This window comes from Callionymus lyra, chromosome 6 (assembly GCF_982586985.1).
Source record: "Callionymus lyra chromosome 6, fCalLyr1.hap1.1, whole genome shotgun sequence".
Classification (NCBI taxonomy): domain Eukaryota; kingdom Metazoa; phylum Chordata; class Actinopteri; order Syngnathiformes; family Callionymidae; genus Callionymus; species Callionymus lyra.
The window spans coordinates 13,787,774-13,805,567 of record NC_141823.1 but is presented as its reverse complement, the minus strand read 5'-3'; the positions used below and the strand labels follow the sequence as shown (position 1 = coordinate 13,805,567).

The 17,794-nt window shown below is 38.9% G+C and overlaps 2 protein-coding genes across 8 annotated transcripts in view; one reads left to right on the top strand and one right to left on the bottom strand.

Annotated features, from left to right (window-relative positions):
• Positions 1 to 17,794, bottom strand: part of alx4a (ALX homeobox 4a) — a 314,532-nt gene that overhangs the window by 127,722 nt on the left and 169,016 nt on the right. The window lies entirely within an intron of this gene.
• The window catches only part of plekha7b (pleckstrin homology domain containing A7b), an 84,957-nt gene that overhangs the window by 45,534 nt on the left and 21,629 nt on the right, over positions 1 to 17,794 (top strand). For all 7 annotated transcript variants that reach the window (XM_087793737.1, XM_087793742.1, XM_087793739.1 and 4 more), the window contains 8 exons: positions 1,171 to 1,276; positions 2,884 to 2,988; positions 4,188 to 4,260; positions 4,511 to 4,611; positions 10,387 to 10,565; positions 12,172 to 12,564; positions 13,678 to 14,206; positions 16,724 to 16,807. In XM_087793737.1, coding sequence (XP_087649863.1) covers positions 1,171 to 1,276; positions 2,884 to 2,988; positions 4,188 to 4,260; positions 4,511 to 4,611; positions 10,387 to 10,565; positions 12,172 to 12,564; positions 13,678 to 14,206; positions 16,724 to 16,807 — 1,570 coding nt within the window. The remainder of the gene's footprint in view (positions 1 to 1,170; positions 1,277 to 2,883; positions 2,989 to 4,187; positions 4,261 to 4,510; positions 4,612 to 10,386; positions 10,566 to 12,171; positions 12,565 to 13,677; positions 14,207 to 16,723; positions 16,808 to 17,794) is intronic.

Below are 17,794 nucleotides of genomic sequence, written 5' to 3'. Positions count from 1 at the left end.
TTCTACTAGAGCAGGTCAAAATTCTCGCTGCAGAGTTTTGTATTAACTGCAGGCGAGACAACTCCTTCTTGTTTAGACCCCAAAACAAACTGTTACAATAGTCTAAACGAAAAGCAATGGATTATAAGATCTAAACCATGTTTTGACATCATTTTCCTAAGTTTTGAGATTTTCCTCAGTTGAGGAAAACAGTTTTTGATCAGTTTTCTTTTTAAAACAAAAAAAAAATTAATTTTTTTCTTCAATTAATCATTAAAAACAACAGTATAATACAGAAACCATGTAATTCAGTCATTCAAAACGATATTCAAGGCTATTAAAGTTTAATTATTTGAAATATTAAATTCCTTCAGTATTCTGATGGAACTCATATACTCTTTCTTTCTGTCCGACATCAAAGTTGATTGATATTCCATCTCTCCTTCAAAGTCCTGATGCAACATCCAGTCATACGTGGATGAAGGAGAGACGTCAGCGTTGAAGGCGCTCAGGTTTTATTGGGAGCGACGAGTGCGGATCAGAAGTCGGTGCATCAGAGGAGACTCGTGACTACTTTACACCGAAACAGAAAAGCGCATCACAATGTTATTTGTCGGATAAACAACGTTATCTCGACTTCAACGCCGCAGATTAAAAACCGCTGAACTAACATGTTTGTTCAGTATATGCCACCGCTCTCAGATACTGGATCACATGACCTCTCCGTGACCGGATCATGTCATAGTAGCTTCCTGTACAAATGTTTGACTTCACACACCAGATAAAGCGTCTCCCGGAATGTTTCCGAAGCTTTATCGCTGCAGTGAGAACAACGACGGAGCGAAGACGCCGCAAATCTCCCGGGAAACCTCGGCGATGACGACGGCGGTAAACGGGATGAACACCTCACATAAAAAAAAAACATGATTCCGTTGATGCCACATCCTGTAAAAGTGCTGGATCCAGTCCAGGAAGTAAAAACACTGGGGCCACATCCTCGACACTCTGAGATAAAAAAAAATAAAGTAACAAACACTTTTTATTTCAAGACATCCTGATAGTTTAAATTGAACTTGCACTCAAGGTTTCTGCTGCGGCTTCGGGGAAAAAGTCACGTCCGTCATTTCTGAAAGCTCAGCAAAGTCATCGTATCCTCTCACTGCTCTCTCTCGCTCTTCTCTGTTATCTCAGTAAGAGGTCCCATATGTCCCAGCCGGCAGCCAATCAGAGCCCCCCGAACAACGTCGCAGAGACACCCAAGCCTGTGACCTCAGTGGACGCCAACTCAGGCTTTAAGGTGAGGATTGTTGGATTCTTTTTTTGTTGTTTTGCACTGTCAGTTTGTGTTAACGTCACTGTGTGTGTGTAGTCTAGAACAGCAACAAAGTGATGGAGACACATCTATGACATCACACATGACACTTGTGAAATTACACAACTTTTGAAGTCATGGGTTCAATGTAGGGACACACAACCCTCTCTCATGCACAAATTCAGAAGAACAACAAACATTCATGAGGCAAGCATGTAAGACTTTGTTTTACGAAACATTAAATGAGGAAAAAATGCTTGAAATCAATCTGCTGCTGTGGTGGACAAATCAAGCTCCCCGGTCGAAACAATGGAGTAAACTCTTAGTAAGTACTTAATTTAAGAACTAATGCGTCTTCGTGAAATGGTAATTTAAAACGGAAATTCTAAAAAGGAATTGAAGTCAAAAAAATGCCTTTTTCTCTTTGTGTAGTCATGAATGGATGGATGGACGGATAGACGGATGGATGGACGGATGGATGGATGTAGTCGGATGTAGTCATGAATCCTGACAGCTCCTGTGCTCCCTACAGTCACAACACAATAGAAACATTAAAAAGAAACTCTGAAAAGTCAACACAATGACACATACCGATTATGACGTGCAACATAATTATATATATACAGCTTGACATTACATTGCTTATAGAGGAAAATGTACTTTCATTCTTCCTCAAGAATCTAATGCTAATCTCGAGATGCACCTTTTTTAGCATTAGCAAACAGTTTTGCACAGTTAAACCGTATAACGCACAGATACATATTGACTAAAATTATTATTTTTATGTCAACTATTTTGTTTTTAATATTTTGTCAGTAATGTGGTCCATGAAAGGTGTTCCGCTGCTAAAATAAACGAACAAACAAACAAAGAAAAGCGAATGTGCTCCTTTTTCTAATCTTTGCTTTTGTCTTACATACACAATCACACTCGGAATTGAAGATCAATTTATAAATCTTCCAATAGAATCTTCATCTATTAGTGTAATTGTACAGAATTTTTTTTTGAAAAGGGTTTAAAACGTGTTAAAAAAAATAAATAAATAACATATAAGCTATTAATGCTATTATGTGTCATGTTTTCACTACTATATTTCACTGGTATTATTTTGATCTCTCACTTCCTGTTTGAGGGAAGAAAACAGGAAGTGTGAGAACTAAATAAAAGTGAAAACACAACAATTATGCAATACTATATTACTTTTATTTTTTATTTATTTTAAATATTAAGCTCACTACAAATGTTTAAATTATATATTTTTTTAATTTTGAATTGTCTCCATGAATGAATATGTAACTTCCTTGTTGTGTCAATGAATTAACTTTTATTACAGTTATTTCTTTTTATCTTTATTCCCATTTTGTTTGTTCTTTTCTTGTCATATGTCTCTCTGGTGTCAGTGTTCTAGTGTTTAAAAAAAACACTAAAATGATTCCATCATGTTTGAGGTTTAATTAAATACAGACATAGATACTGATTTATAAACTACCAGATGACAACAGATAAAAGCAGCTTTACAATATATAATACTCATAAATGAAGCGGTATCTTGAATAACACTGTTAAGATTTGGCCTCCTGTGATTGGTGCAGGGCTCCAGAGGTTCGGCCAAGGTTCACAGCTTTGGCAAGAGAGATAATGCCATCAAGAGGAACCTCAACGTGCCGGTGGTGGTGAGAGGATGGCTGTACAAACAGGTAGGTCGACGAGTGCTTCTCCAAACACGCTCAGATGTTACGCGAGGAGGAGACTTGAAGAAGCTCTTGATCACGTTTTGTTTTAATGCGACAAGAGCAGTGGAGTGTGGGGGCTGCAGCAGCACTCAAGGTTCGCTCCCCGAAGACACGTTCTGGATTCAGACGGTTAGAGTAGCATCAGTGCTCCGAGCCCGGGTTATCATAAATAATGACTTTATTTCTGTGCGGCAGGTTTATGGACGTATGTCGGTGACATCAGTTGATGGTCGAATTTCACATTTCTTTGATGAAATCTTGTTATTTAAGCATAATATTAATTATTTATCTGAATATTTATTTTTAAAAATGTATTCATTTTCTGCATTGACAAGTTGAATTCTCATTTTTATATGTTGAGTTGATTTTTCTTTGTTTCATAATTTAATTTTTAAAAAAACAGCAATTTTCCAGGTAAAAAAAAAGAAGATTTTAACACATAGCGTTTGATATTCTAATACCAATAATTCAGAAATCAAATTTCTGAATCCAATATTTTTACATTTGTGGCCTTTTTAATTTTTAAAATTAAATTTTAGAAAGAAAAAAAAAGTTCAATCTTTTTAATATACACAATTTTTAATTCCATTTATATTCAAATGTATTTATTCAACCTCCCAATAAAGAAATATTTTATTACAATAAAAACAAGTCAAACCTCTCAATAAAGAAACCATTTATTAAAATAAAAACTAATTCAACCTCTTATTAAAGAAAATATTGATAACAATAAAAAAAACTAATTCAACTTCTCAATAAAGAAAATATTGATAACAATAAAAAAAACGAATTCAACTTCTCAATAAAGAAATTATTGATAACAATAAAAAAAACAATTCAACCTCTCAATAAAGAAAGTATTGATTACAATAAAAAACAAATTCAAACTCTCAATAAAGAAAAAAAATATTGATTACAATAAAAACTCGTAAAAAAATGAAACCTTGCAACATAGAAATTATTATTCTGTATTTATATATATATTTCAATCAAACAATTCAAAGTTACAATGTTTGAAATGTTAGATTTGCAGTAAATATGTAAGATTGTTTGTACCATGTCAATGTAATTGTTGCGTATTATAAGATCTTCTTTTATCTCGACTTCAACATGAATTCCTCGTCAACGATTTAAAAATCTCTGCATGTTTGTCTTCCTCTCAGGACAGCTCCGGGATGCGACTGTGGAAGCGAAAGTGGTTTGTTTTGTCCGACTTCTGCTTGTTTTACTACAAAGGTGAGTTTCAATAAAGTTTCATTCAAACAATAAACCCCCTCCCGGGAGGCGCAGCGACATAGTTTTTTTTCTGGGATCTCTGTTGTTGTCGAGACACTATTGCCTCCATTAATCACTGTGAATAATGGATCAAGAGTGAAGCTCCTCTACTCCCCCCTGAGAGTCGCTCGCCCTCCCTGATTCTCCTGCTGCTCACACACTTGTAAACAACGAGATCTGGTTCACAGACCTGGTGTGTTTGTGTCCACAGACAGCAGAGAGGAGGCGGTCCTCGGCAGCATCCCTCTGCCCAGCTATGTCATCGCACCCGTGGAGGCCGACGACCACATCAATCGCAAATATGCCTTCAAGGTAAAAATCTGTTGGTGTTTGTGAGGAGCAGACCTGGGTGTCACATGTTTGACTCTATTTGTGAGTCCTGAGGTCAAAGGTCATGTTGAAACTAACTTTATTCTATATTTATTACTGCTTTTCATTACTAAACTTATTAATGACTTTTTTTTTATGAATTTTGGTTGAATTCTCGTCAATATTTATTGCGCCTCAAAAAGATTGAAGAGAGTTTAATTTAGTTTTTTGAAAAGTGCTTTTATAAAAGATTTGAAATTGGAAAACATTTAACTAAATAATAATTAAATTTTCCTCCCACAGTCCATAACCTAAAGAGGTTGAATGGGAACTGAGGGAAATTGTCCATAGGTATGAGTGTGTGTGTGAATGGTTGTCTGTCTTTGTGTGCCCCGCGGCAGACTGGCATCCCCTGCCTCTCGCCCTATGATACTGGGATAGGCTCCAGTCTTCCCACGACCCCCCATTAGGGATAAAGCAGTAGAAAATGAATTAATAATTTTAGCATTTTTAGCTAGATCTCTTGATTTTAAACTACCGTATTTTCCGCACTATAAGGCGCACTTAGCTATATAAATAAATATTACTTACTTACTTACTTATTTAAGAGCCTTAAAATTTCTCATAAAAACGGCAGTGCGCCTTATAATCCGGAGCTCCTTTTTACCTGGTGGGTGACTTGTTTACAAACACTTGACGCCGACACGCCGTGGGCGAGATTGTGTCATCACAGGGTGGGATTTACCATGCACGTCACATCATGGCAGATGGCTATGGAGTAAGATTACTGCGACCTTTTGAGCGAGTGTGTCTTGCTTGTTGTACACTCAAAACATTTGTTTTTATTTGCGCAAAATCACCCTGCTGCGTGCTCAACCAGGCATACACGTGCGTTCAACATGTCATACACGCGCGTTCTAGCTGTCATACATGCGCTCAACTTCTCTGCTACGCGCTCGACATTTGTCTGCTCACAACACCAGTCTCACGCGCTGCTGATTGAAGCCTTTTAAACATCATTTGAACATCGTTACCATGGGAGTGAATGGAGTTGTCGGAGCGCTTAATAGAGTTTGACTTTATCTGACTGTTTTGTAACCCCAATGCAACCCCAGTCAAACATTTGACTGTATCTTTAATTGTATGCGCCTTATAATCCGGTGCGCCCTATTTATGAAAACAGTTATTGTTTTCATAATGTATACAATGTATTCATTGAAGGTCCGCCTTATAATCCTGTGCGTCTTATAGTGCGGAAAATACGGTACGTTTGTTTAATGGCCCCTGACAAAAGCCACTAAAATGTGGCCCCTGAGAAAATTCAGTTTCACACTACTGCAGTATAGGGGCTGGCAGGCTCTCCAGGGTGTCCCTTGCCGCTCATCCATATGCAGCAAGAACAGAGAGAGAAAAAAGGAAGAATTAGATGCTATTATGAAGAGAAAAAAATGATTTTGAAGTTTTGTTCTTTGGCTGAACCGCACAAGCTCATGACATGTGTAAATCCTGGATCTCGTCGACATGTTTAAATGATGATCATCACTTGAAAGGAAGCGACGGATCTCTTCCCCTGCATGTGGAAACAATCTCTTCTCCTTCTGCCGCGGGACAATGAAAGGATTTGTCTTGTGGTTACACGGAGAGTGTGTGAACATTATTCAGCTTCATCTGCGTGGAACAAAGAGCTCGTTGCAAAGAACAATAATGCTTAAATGTTTGATGTTGCAGCAGCAGCTCCGGGGCATTTTGCTGCAAACCTCGGAGCTCGCTCGCTCCCTGGCTTTTTATTCTTAGGATGTGTGTGTGTGTGTTTGTGTGTGTGTGTGTGTGTGAGCTGGAGACGTCTCCTGTGTGTTTAACGATCAGATCACAGTGAAAATTTCTATGGTAATTTTGCTTTTGGGGATATTAATGAAGCGCTCTTTCTTTTTCTTTTTGCTCACACATCACCTCCCACAGCTCAGCGAGGCTGCGGCGCCGTGTAATTTACAAGATCTATAGCTCGACGCTACTGTGTCTTAAACTTTTATTAATCACGACGACTCCCAGGACAAGGTTCGGCCTATTTTTGAAGCTCAGCAGGGCCGAGGAGATTGTCGGGGAATTTATCGTCGACACAAAAAGAGAGTTCTGTGTCTTTAAATGACTTGAATGGTTTATTTAAATGTATTCAAAAAGGATGTGGTCTTCTCTATAACTGGAAAATAAATGTTAAAGTGCATCAAACAAGCCTTGTGACCACAGAGTAATTACCTGCTATTATTCACTTTTTTATTAACTTTCATTTATCTTTAAAGCAGCAATACGTTGATTGAAAAGATTGTTTCTGCCTCCCCCCAGTGTCAGAAAAGTGCATTGTCTTTCCTAAAGAAGAAGAAGAAGAAGAAGAAGGTTATTTGTAAAGCGCCTTTCGAGACCAGGGTCACAAAGTGCTTGAACATTCACGCATTCCCCCGTTCATACACACAATCACACAGAGTAAAGTGTTTTGCTCAGGGGCGCAACGTCACAAACTCTTCCGGAGCTGGGATTAAACCCCCATACCGCGAGCAACCACACTACCATCAGTAGTTCTGACGCCCTCAACAAGTTTGTTATGTCAGTTTCCGGTTTGATCTTCCTGCTAACTTGAAAAAGTCTCTCAGTAATTCATATGTTCTGTGGTCACATTACAAAATAGCATTGTTAAAAAAAAGAGCAAGATAGTTCTATTACATGAGTCATTACAGTTCTAAATACAATCATTACTCAAGACAAAATGTTATATGTAGTGCAGCTTCAAAGCATCTTTAGTGCTTCTAACACTTTATTTGACGAGTTAATAGTGGTAACCCATAATAATGGACAAAAAAGGTAATCTTTTTTTAGATTATATTTTCAATTTGACATCACAATCATTAAGATGAATTTATAAAAACAGTTTATTTTTTATTTTATTAATGAAAATCCAAAATTAATTTCTGAATTTCATGGATTTTCTTTTTTTTTTCTTTTTCCTGGATAATTGTATAGGCTTTACATTGTTTAATATGAATTTTTAGTAATAATATATATGTGTATATATATATATATATTTATGGTAATACTTTCCAGAATTGAAACATCCATTTCTGGTCTGCAGAGCCTATTTGCATCTGGGAATGGTGCTAATAAAAAAATTCATGCGTTGAAGTAAAGGTATGAACATAAATGTTGAATATTTTCTAAAATATCAAAACTATACAGTCTAGTAGCACAAGGGACGAATGAGTCCCTGAGTCTATTAGTGTTATATTGGGTATTAAATGTATACGAAATGTATACAAAAAGTTATATTATAACATTGTTGGGATGTGAATAAAGTAATTGGAAATACAATCATTTAAATTAAAGTAAATATTAAGTTACTATGTATAGTTATAAATATTTGTGTAAAAAATCCTGGTTAAAGGGTGTCTTTGTAAGTCCTTTAGTTTAAAATGTAATTAAAATAAAGAAAGAGGTAAAAAGCTTCTCATGAAAATGTCTTGAATGTTTTCATTTGCATCCTTCTTCTTCGTGCCTGACATGAGCCTTAGATCCTAATAGATCCTCCACATGTTTCTTCAGAACCACATCTATTACGTTCGTCTTTATCCTGCCAGTCACGTACGACGTGTGGGTTTCTAGGGTCACTCTCATGTCCTTCTAAACTGTTTGAAAATGAGCCTCTTCAAGTCATCGCCTGCGTCAGCTCTGATTTGACTCACGTTGTACGATCTTATTTTCTCATCCCACTGTCTCTCTCATTCGCTGCTGGTCTCTCGCCTCCCACGGTGTGTGTGTGTGTGTGTGTGTGTGAGGCGGAGTGAGTACTCTCAGGAGACGCTCTTGAATCAGCTTCACCGTCTTGCATGATTAGCTGTTTGATCAGACTCCAGACGAGGCCTGATATGAGAGGCATCTTCATGATGCTGGTTCCATTCTCGTCACGTGTTTGACCATACCAGAGGAAGATGTGCCTCTTTTGATTCTTCACTTCTGACACATCTGCTCTGGTATCTGTTCATTGTTCATGTTGGTTTTTGTGTTTGTCCACATGAACGGATATGAAGTTTTGCATTTGTCTGTTCAAATACACGTGTTAAAATACTTTTCTTTTCTTAATATTAGAGTCTCAAACTTGTGCTGTGTCTCAAATCGCGCACTTCTCTAAGTGCACTGCTTTACAGTACACAGTCTTCTCTGCTCTGAAGACGTGTTGTCAGTTATGTTTCTTCGTTTAGCGATGTAGCTTTAGGCGTAGCATCATCTACGTCACTAAGATGGCGGCCGTCAATCTTTTGGCCGTTTGAGTGCTCATTGCACACTACATTTTAACACACTGCTCAGTAGGGAATACACTTGTGTATTCAAAATATTAAGTGTAAGTGCAGAAGTGCACGATCTGGGACACACCATTGGTTCTATATTCCATTTGTTTCCAATCTTTTGATTTTTCATTGTTTATTATAAACTGCAAATAGTATAATGTATAATGTCAGGTTATACATTTATAATATATAAATATATCTATATTAACTACAGAAATTTGCATAGAATGTAATTATTTATTTTTTTACTTCATATTAGGGCTCATTCTCTTCAACCCTTTTTCTCATTCTGCTATATAATGTGGCCCCTGAGGATAAGTAGTGGCCCTTTGAGTTAAATTATTTATACTCAAAGTTGATATTCTGCTAATGGCTTTTTTAAAATTTAATATTTTGCTCTTCGTCTATGGAAGTAGATCAGTGCCATCAGAATATTATACGATTGAATTAACATTTCAAATGTTGAAGCTTTTATTCTTTTTTTTTGTTAGCATTCAATTGTTTTTTGAAATAATTGGATTCAGTTATGTCTATATTCATACATTGAATTTGTTTATATTGAATGCTTGGATTTAATTTTTTGTTAAATCAAAGGTTGTAGACTTAAATTATTATTAAATTCGAATATTTCAAAAATGATAGCACTTTTACACATAGTTTGATATTCTAAGACAAATAATATTACACTTTTTTTTTCTTAATGCAATAATTTTCACATGTAAAAATAGATTTTATTAATCCCTCTAGAGATCTCCTTCGGGAAATTTGGTTTCCGGTTCACAGCAGATGATAGTTTCATAAAAAGAACAAGAACAAAGTGCAAATAAAAAAGAACAAAGTGCAAATATAAAGAACATGGATCAAAGGAAATAACACAAAAAAAAAGAAAAGTATACAAAGTTAACATAAAATAACATCATCCTTTCTCTACATTTGTGCCCCAAATTCAAAATGATACAATGAGGAATGAATGAGTCCCTGAGTCTATTAGTGTTGCATCTGGGGATAAAATGTATACGATATCTATATCTATATATATAGGTTATCAGGTTTACCAGTTTTTATATTGCATGTAAATGCATACAAATTAAATACATTTAATTTGGAAAAGGTGTCATAATTATTGAAATTAGAATACCCTGTATTACTGTGTAAAAAAAACTAATAAAATAATTTATTTTGAAAATGTAAAATGTATTAAAAGATCTTGAAGAAACAAATTTAACCTTTCAAAAGTAGTAACTATTGAATTCAATTATTAAAAAAATAATGAACTCTTAAATAAATATTTCAACATAAAAATTACAACATTTGAAATGTTAATTTCAACATCTGATGCTACTGATATACTTCTTTATTTGTGCTGCAGAATATGGTTTATTCATTTGTAAGTTTTTTTCTGCTGGTCTCAGTTCATGGACCTGACTCTGCTGCTCTCCCCGGACAGGCGAGCCACACAGGGATGCGCTCCTACATCTACAATAAGAACTCTGTGATTGGCTCTCAGGCGGAACACTGTGGGATGCGAACCTACTTCTTCAGCGCAGACACACAGGAGGACATGAACGGCTGGATCCGGGCCATGAACCAGGCGGCGCTGATGCAGCAGAGTCACACCATAAGGAGGTTGGCAATAGAAAAAAATCTCTCCTCCTATATTAGTCAGACCCCCCCCCCCCCCCCCCGGGTTTGAACATTTAACCTTCTCCTCAACCCCGACTGCTATTTCAGGGAAGTATGTTGACGCGATTAATTCCAGACCATATTTCAGTATAATTCACCGATTCATCCTCAGACACAAGAAGATGTTTCTGTGCTTCTAAATGTTTCTTCTCCCTCTGGTCGTTTCCACTGTCCCTCCTCAGCGATTAGTGCCGTATAAACTGATTTGATTCTGAAATTCTACATGCAACACCGCCCCCTAGCGGTACCTCTGGCACAGTACCAACATGGCAGTTCTTGATTCCTCCTCTGACCTTGAGATGCTTTTAATAAAATGTCAGTTTTGACTGCAACACCACCTGGTGTTCACCCGAAATTAGGTTTAATTTTATATTAAAATAAAAGCTTTCTATAGATTACAAATTAATGTTTATTTTTATGTTTTAAGTATATATTTAGACTTGAGTTTGGGATCAAAAAATGAGGAAAAAGAGAGACTAGTTTCATATTAGAGCCATTTGAAATTGTATTGGTGCTAAAGTTATATCGTATAAATCAAAATAAATGGATAAATACATAACATTATCAATCCTTTGGGAAATGAGATTGAATAAATTAGTTCCATATCAAAATGAATTTAGTATCTAGACATCCACTGTGTGTTTCACTTAATATAAATAATATAGGAAATATAAAACGCATGTATCTTGTATTAAAGCCATGTTTTGAGCTTCCATTGCTGCTAGAGTTTGACAGTATTAATCATTTTCTGTAAAGCGTGTGTAAATACTTCATGTTAGTTTCTAGGGATACCCCAAACACATTTGAACTCGGGCCTTCGGGTCACCTTGACCCAGAGACAACAAAAGGGATTCCACAAACACATTTGTTTTCAGGCCTTCTGGTCACCTTGACGCTGAAATGACACAAGGGATACCACAAACACATTTGTTTTTAGGGCCTTAGGGTCACCTTGACCCAGGCACAACACAAAACATACCACAAACACATCTTTTTTTGGGCCTTCGGGTCACCTTGACCCAGAGAGAACACAAGGGATACCACAAACACATTTGTTTCTGGGACTTCGGATCACCTTGACCCTGAGACAGAACAAGGTATACTTCAAACACATTTATTTGTAGGCCTTTCGGTCACCTTGACCCTGAGATGACAGAAGGGATACGACAAACACATTTGCTTTCTCGGCCTTTCGTTCACCTTTACCCTGAGGCTACACAAGGGATTCCACAAACACATTTGTTTTCGGGCCTTCTGGTCACCTTGACTCAGAGACTACACAAGGGATACCACAGACACATTTGTTTTCGGGCCTTCTGGTCACCTTGACCCAGAGACTACACAAGGGATACCACAGACACATTTGTTTTAGGGCCTTCGGGTCACCTTAAAGCTAAAGAAGGACTTCTCGACAGTATGTAACAAATGTATTACTTTAACAAATGTCATTAAAAGAACATAGATCAGTAAAAGAAAAGCATTTTTTAAGTTGTACAACTTTAAAGTATTGTGTACTTGTACACGCTCACATGTGTAACTGTCACCACAGGGAGGTGGAGAAGCCGGAGCGATCGCTCCACAAAGCAGCTCCTCAGAACAACCACGTCCAGCACAACCAGAGCTCGCAGCACCAGGAGCCGGAGAACCCTCCGCAGGAGAACGGCGTGAGGGCGCCCCAGAACCCACGACAGGTCTTGGAGGTCAAAGGTCGGCCCGGACACCCGGAGAAAGCGGAGCGACTGTCCCCGGACCTGGTGAACGGAGCGGCGCCGAAGCAGCAGACGGTGATCCAGGTGGCGCTGCCCCCCGAACAGAACGGGAACATCGTGTATCAGAGGGGCTTCGTGTCCCGGGCCGACCCCGAGAAACACGTGCAGAGGAAGAACGCTCTGGCTCAGGTGGAGAACTGGGTCCAGGCCCAGAAGGGAGATCCTCAGAAAAGGTCAGTTAGTCCTCGAGACACTTGCTCTGTTGATGAAAGAAAACGTCGCCATCTAGTGGCGACGTTTAGTTGGAGCACCTTCTTCAACTGACGAGTGCAAATGATTTTAGTTTTGTTGCATTTTGTGAAGGTTTGCTTCTGCTTGATTATCATAATTATTAATAAATTAATAAATGTATAAATACATACGTAACTAAATAATCTATATGTATAAGTAAATAAATAAAATAAATAAATAAAACTAAAATGAATATAAGTAAGTAATTTTTATTTGTATAGCGCTTTTCCAGACCAGGGTCACAAAGCACTTAAACAATCAAAACAATGTTCAATAAAATATATACTTAAAAGGGCAAAATAAAACTGATAACACAACAGGAGTTCCAGAAATATATTCATTTACATTTAACTTTGATTTATTTGTATATTTAATTATTTCTTTTTTTAATCCTTTTTTTCATATATTTTTTCTATTCATTCACTTTTTTTTCCCACTTTTCTTATCACTTAAATTGTGATTCACTATCTTGAATATCATTTTAAATTAATATACAGTTGATGCTTTGATTAAAAAAAAAACGTTGTTTCTAATAATTTTCATATTATTAATGAATCAGAAACAAATCACCTTTCATGTTTTTAAAAATATTAATATTTAATATTGAGAATGTCTCTATTAAATGGAGCACCGTTGTATGTTATTTCATTTTTATTCAAATATATTTAGTATAAATCATAAAATAACAGTTTTCTCCGATGATACAAGGCAAAGAAAAAAGTTAATGTTTGAATCTGAATTAGATCAATTTATTTCTCAGAATCTACCTTCATTTTATAAGTATAATTTATCAATTACTTGTGGCCTGGAAGGTTATATTTAAACTAAATAAAGCACTACTATCTAATAAAGCATAGAAAATAGATAGAACAGGAAGTTGTGATTTATATCCAACATTTCTACTTCAGTGACATCAGCTTCACTCAAACAGAAAGTCAACATCTGAGTTTGTTGAGGAAGTATTAATGATCAGCTTCACCTCGGACAAGGTCTCTGGCAGGACTTCAGACGAGCGTCAGCTAAACGAACGTCCTTGTCCCCCCCCTCCGTCGCAGCACCCCCGCGGCCGAGTACAACCTTCCAAGACGGACGCCGCCTCCGAAGCCCCGCGTCAGCGTTTCCGAGACCACCTACCACTCGTTGCCAAAGTCTCCGCGGCTGCCGTCGGGCGGCGACTCCCCGACCGCCAACCTGCCCAGCGACTACAAGTACGCCCACGACCGCCTCAGCCACTTCCGCATGTCCACGGACGAGCGTCTGGCCACCAAGGAGGGCACGGTGTGGCAGCTCTACGAGTGGCAGCAGCGCCAGCAGTTCCGTCATGGCAGCCCCACGGCCTCCGTCTACGCCGGACAGAACTTCACGGACTCCTTCAGGCTGGCGCTGGAGATGCCCAGGTCCCTGTCCGTGCCCCCGTCCCCCTGCGAGGTCCCTCCCTCGCTGCCCTCCTCCTTCAAGCCCGTCTCCCCCCGCAGACCTCACACCCCCTCGGACCGACGCACCGTCAGACCCCTGGATGATCTCGCCATCGGGGACAGCACAAGATCCAGTTCCCCCGCCCACTTCTGCGCCCACCTGTCTCAGGTACAGTGACCCCCCTACATCTAGAGCCACAAACACACACACACATGTACACACATACACACAAACGCATACACACCCATGTACACACACACACTCATGTACACACCCATGTACACACATACACACAAACGCATACACACCCATGTACACACCCATGTACACACATACACACAAACGCATACACACCCATGTACACACACACACTCATGTACACACCCATGTACACACATACACACAAACGCATATACACCCATCTACACACACACACCCATGTACACACCCATGTACACACATACACTCATGTACACATCCATGTACACACATACACACAAACACATACACACCCATCTACACACATACACACCCATGTACACACCCATGTACACACATACACTCATGTACACATCCATGTACACACATACACACAAACACATACACACCCATCTACACACACACACACCCATGTACACACCCATGTACACACATACACTCATGTACACATCCATGTACACACATACACACAAACACATACACACCCATGTACACACATACACACCCATGTACACACATACACACCCATGTACACACATACACACACTCATGTACACCCTACACACCCATGGACACACATACACACACTAATGTACACACATACACACTCATGTACACACCTACACACCCATGGACACACATATACACACTCATGTACACCCTACACACCCATGTACACACATACACACACTCATGTACACCCTACACACCCATGTACACACATACACACACTCATGTACACCCCTACACACCCATGTACACACATACACACACTCATGTACACCCCTACACACCCATGTACACACATACACACACTCATGTACACCCCTACACACCCATGTACACACATACACACACTCATGGACACACACAAACACATACACACGCACACACACGCACACACACGCACACACATACACACACACACAAACACGTACACACTCATGGGCACACACACGCCTACAAACACATATACTTAACTCACTCACATTAACACACAGACAAATACAAACATGCACAAAAATACACACAGGCACACACAGACAAATACACACACAAACACACACCGCTAAATGCACACACAAACACACACCGACAAATACACACACACAATCAATTACACACACGGATAAATACACACACAAACAAAAATACCCAAACACTCACAGACAAAAAAACACACAAACCCCCTCAGACAAATACACACACAGACAAATACACATACAAATACACACAGACAAATACACACATTGACAAATACACTTACAAACACACACATTAACAAATACACTTACAAACACACACAGAAAAATATCCAAACACACACAGACAAATACACATACAAATACACACATGAACAAATACACTTACAAACACACACAGAAAAATACCCAAACACAGGCAGACAAATAAACAAAGACACACAGGCAATACAAACATGGACAAATACATACACAAACGCACAGTTAAATACACATACAAACACACACAGACAAGTACATACACGGACAAAAACACACACATGAACAAAAACACTTACAAACACACTCTGAAAAATACCCAAACAGACAACCAGCCAAATAAAGACACAAACACATGCGGACAAATACACACACAAACACACAGATGAATACACGTACAAACACACACAGACAAATACACACAAATACACAAACACACACAGACAGCTTGACAGGAAGTATCATGGGGACTTATTGACGAGTGGAGGATAGTGTGTATTATGAAACTAGAACGTTGTCTTGATGCTTTACTTGCAATGTGTTCTGGAACTATTGAACCGGGGGGAGGCCCCAGGGCGGACCCGCGACCTGCAGTGAAGTTGACCAGAGTAGGTCAGTAACAGATGGGTGAGGCTCACAGACTCACACGAGTACAAGCAGCCGTAGATCTCTGGGGTTTATCGTTAAGAGACGCCTTTTATTTGCCCATAATCTGCTGCCCCGGGCGTGGAGCACCCTAAGAACACACCCGCGCCTCAGCAGCTCTTTCTTCTGAGCCCACATTTAAATAAAAAACCTATTATACAGCAAAAAAAGCGTCTCGGCGGAGAGCGAGTCTTGCTGGTAGCAAACAAATGTTATTTTAAGAATCAGGTTGGGCTGTAATTTATGTGGCGTTAATTAAACCTCTTGTTGTTTACGTCCTTTTGAGGCGATGCGTCGGGCCCCGCGCCGGTTCTGTGTGTTCGGCAGAAACGTCAGATTCGGGGGGCCCCGTGGCGGGAAAAACAACTCAAACACCTTGTTTCGGATAAAAAAAAGAAGGATGAAACTGGGCGAGAGAGAGAGAGAGAGAGATGTGGGAAGATGAATCTGCTGTGTCGTCGAATTTGTTTTCGACTCTGAGGCAACATTTTAACTTTGACTGAGCTACGACTCAACAACCACCATTAGACATTCCCTTTGATTCTCCATCTGTTGATGAGTTCCCTCTCTCTCTCCGCAGACCTCCAAACTGGAGAGAAGGTCAATGCCAGCCATGGGCTACATCACGCACACCGTCAGCGCGCCCAGCCTGCACGGGAAGACGGTACGAATCCTAGAGAGTTGCACGTTCCAGGAAAAACTGCTGGTGTGTTTGTGATCGTCTGGAACTTGTTTGTGTCGGATTAAAAACGCATCATCGATCGCTCTCTCATAGCTGAGCTCGCTTCAGCTCGTAGCTGTAGAGGTTCTCCACGTCTTGGCCAAAAGTTGACCTTTAACCCAGGCCTGGGAACAGTGTGATTAACTGTGTGTTTGCTGCCCTCTGGAGGTTCAGGGTGGAACTGATCAGAATGATCATGATTCAATTATTTTGAATGTATATTTAAAATGGTTGGTGCCGAATGAAACACACAAAAGTGTTTGTAAATACACATGCAAACACACAAATGTGTACATAAATACACATGCAAACACACACATGTGTACATATATACACATGCAAACACACACATGTGTACATAAATACACATGCACACGCAGATACACACACACGTGGCTGTAAATACACATGCAAACACACAAATGTATACATAAATACACATGCACACGCAGATACACACACACGTTTTTGTAAATACACATGCAAACACACAAATGTGTACATAAATACACATGCACACGCAGATACACACACAAGTGGCTGTAAATACACATGCAAACACACAAATGTGTACATAAATACACATGCAAACACACACATGTGTACATATATACACATGCAAACACACCGTGCACATAAATACACATTCAAACACACAGATGTGAAGACAAATACACATGCATAAACTTGTGCACACACATGTGTAGAGAAATACACATGCATAAACTTGTGCACACACATGTGTAGAGAAATACACATGCATAAACTTGTGCACACACATGTGTAGAGAAATACACATGCATAAACTTGTGCACACACATGTGTACATAAATACACATGCAAACACACACATGTGTACATAAATACACATGCAAACACATGCATGTGTAGAGCAATACACATGCACAGAAAGGTGCACACACATGTGTA